This window comes from Nansenia antarctica (assembly GCF_963989245.1).
Source record: "Nansenia antarctica genome assembly, chromosome: 2".
Taxonomy (NCBI): Eukaryota; Metazoa; Chordata; class Actinopteri; order Argentiniformes; family Microstomatidae; genus Nansenia; species Nansenia antarctica.
This window is the reverse complement of record NC_137675.1, coordinates 27,801,826-27,804,325: the sequence shown is the minus strand read 5'-3', so window position 1 is coordinate 27,804,325 and position 2,500 is coordinate 27,801,826. Positions and strand designations below refer to the sequence as shown.

Sequence of the window (2,500 nt, the reverse complement as noted above, 5' to 3'; positions counted from 1 at the left end):
TGCTCGACCCGATCTAGTGGTTACAGTCTGTTTGTCCCCTATGTCCCTCCGCGTTATTGCTAACCAGCTAGTTAGCTCCGATGCTAGGCTATTCCTCACTGTACCAAAGTTCGGTTTTCTCACGTCAGGAACGTGTCCACCTCGCTGTCACCATGTTAAATTCTGCCTAGTCCTATACTGTACTCTGACTAACAGAAATGACGATTAAAGCATTCTCTCAAGTTGCTTACACTTTTATTATAACTCCGTGTTGACATTGTACATCCAGCTCTCCACATGGCTGTGTCACACTCAACTTCGTCCGTGCAGAAACAAACCTTATGTTTTAATACAATCCTATTGTAACAGTCGCTGGAGGAGGGTCTGGGCTTATTTCGTTAAGTCTCGCGAGACTCTTAAAAAGATCCAGGCATACCTTGATAGATCTCGCGAGACTTGTCGGGGTGAGCCTGGATTTTCATTTGGCGACGTTGATGGAATACCCCCAGGTCTCGCTGGTTGGGAAGGCATTTCGTTTAGCTGCCTGTCAAATCATACTTAGGGGATAGCCCTGTAAGCTCATACGGGTCTGTATGTCGTCCTGAAGACCGGCTGTTAGATCATATCGCTGAAGTTTGTCTCCATCTTAGTGTAAATGTTGTCCGTTTCGTTTGTTATCCTTGTTATTGTGCGATAAAGTTAAGGCGCTCCGCTTCGGGCCACCATTTTCGGCTGGGCGCCGGGCACGCACACACTCGTGCACGCGCGGCACTGCCCGGGAGGGAGGGACCCGCCCCCTTTGGTTAGCCTATAGGCTGGCTGGAGGGGGCGGGTCCTTCTCTCTCAGGCGGTGTTGTGTGTGTGTGTTTGGTGCTCAGCTGAAGATGGTGGCCCGAAGCTTAGAGGGAATTATTTTCACCGGACATTTTGTCCGACGAGTTTTCAATTTGTCGGACTTCAACAACTTTTACCGGACAAAGACCGGTAATTACCGGTTAACGGAAACCCTGACACACACACACACGCACACACACGCTCACACACACACGCACATACTCGTCTTGATGTTGCTGCTATAGACTAGCTAACTCATACCAGAGCAAGGATATAATGAGTATGTTTGTTAGCTAACCCTCTCTCTCTATTTCCCCTCTCTCTCTCTGTCTCTCTCTCCCCCCTCTATCTCTCTCTCTCTCTTTCTCTCCCCGCCCTCCCTCCCCCCCCTCTCTCTATTTCTTTCTCTCTCCCTCTCTCTCTCTCTCTCTCTCTCTCACAGCAATACCAGGATGCCATCAGGGCTCACAAGGCCGGACGTCCAGTCAACTTATCTGACCTACCAGTGCCACCAGGTAGCCCACTAACCCGAACCCTAACTCACCCACTGATCACTGTCACACACACTCTCACACTATCACACACACTCTCACACTATCACACACACTCTCACACTATCTCACACTATCACACACACTCTCATATTATCACACTATCACACACACTCTCACACTATCACACACACTCTCACACTATCACACACACTCTCACACTATCACACACACTCTCACACTATCACACACACTCTCACACTATCACACACACTCTCACACTATCACACACGCTCACACACTATCACACACACTCTCACACTATCACACACACTCTTACACCTCTCACACTATCACACACACTCTCACACATCACACACACTCTCACACTATCACACACACTCTCACACTGTCACACACACTCTCACATTATCACACTATCACACACACTCTCACACTATCACACACACTCTCACACTATCACACACACTCTCACACTATCACACACACTCTCACACTATCACACACACTCTCACACTATCACACACTCTCACACTATCACACACACTCTCACATATCACACTATCACACACACTCTCACACTATCACACACACTCTCACACTATCACACACACTCTCACACTATCACACACACTCTCACACTATCACACACACTCTCACACTGTCACACACACTCTCACACTATCACACACACTCTCACACTATCACACACACTCTCACACTATCACACACACTCACACACTATCACACACACTCTCACACTATCACACACACTCTTACACTCTCACACTATCACACACACCTCTCACACTGTCACACACACTCTCACACTATCACACACACTCTCACACTGTCACACACACTCTCACACTATCACACACACTCTCACACTATCACACACATTATTATTATATATTTTTTTATTATTGTGTGTGGCGTGTTCTATGTGGCGTCTAGCGTGTTCTTAGCGTGTTCTTAGCCTGTGCTGTGCGTGTCCCAGGCTGCCCTCCGCTGCAGGGCTCGGAGAGCGGCCAGCAGAACCTGATGGGGGTGCTGGAGACCGCCATGAAGCTGGCCAATCAGGACGCAGACGCAGAGGAGGAGGGGGGGGAGGAGGATGGACCGGGGGGGTGTTGCCAAGGTAACAAGCAGGTCGTTCGTACGGTAACCAGCGA

The 2,500-nt window shown here is 49.0% G+C and overlaps 1 protein-coding gene across 1 annotated transcript in view; it reads left to right on the top strand.

Annotated features, from left to right (window-relative positions):
* Positions 1–2,500, top strand: part of cc2d1a (coiled-coil and C2 domain containing 1A) — a gene marked incomplete at its 5' end in the record, with an annotated part of 28,383 nt that overhangs the window by 6,546 nt on the left and 19,337 nt on the right. The window contains 2 exons of the mRNA XM_080522924.1: positions 1,256–1,328; positions 2,326–2,489. Of these exons, the coding sequence (XP_080379050.1) occupies positions 1,256–1,328; positions 2,326–2,489 (237 nt within the window). The remainder of the gene's footprint in view (positions 1–1,255; positions 1,329–2,325; positions 2,490–2,500) is intronic.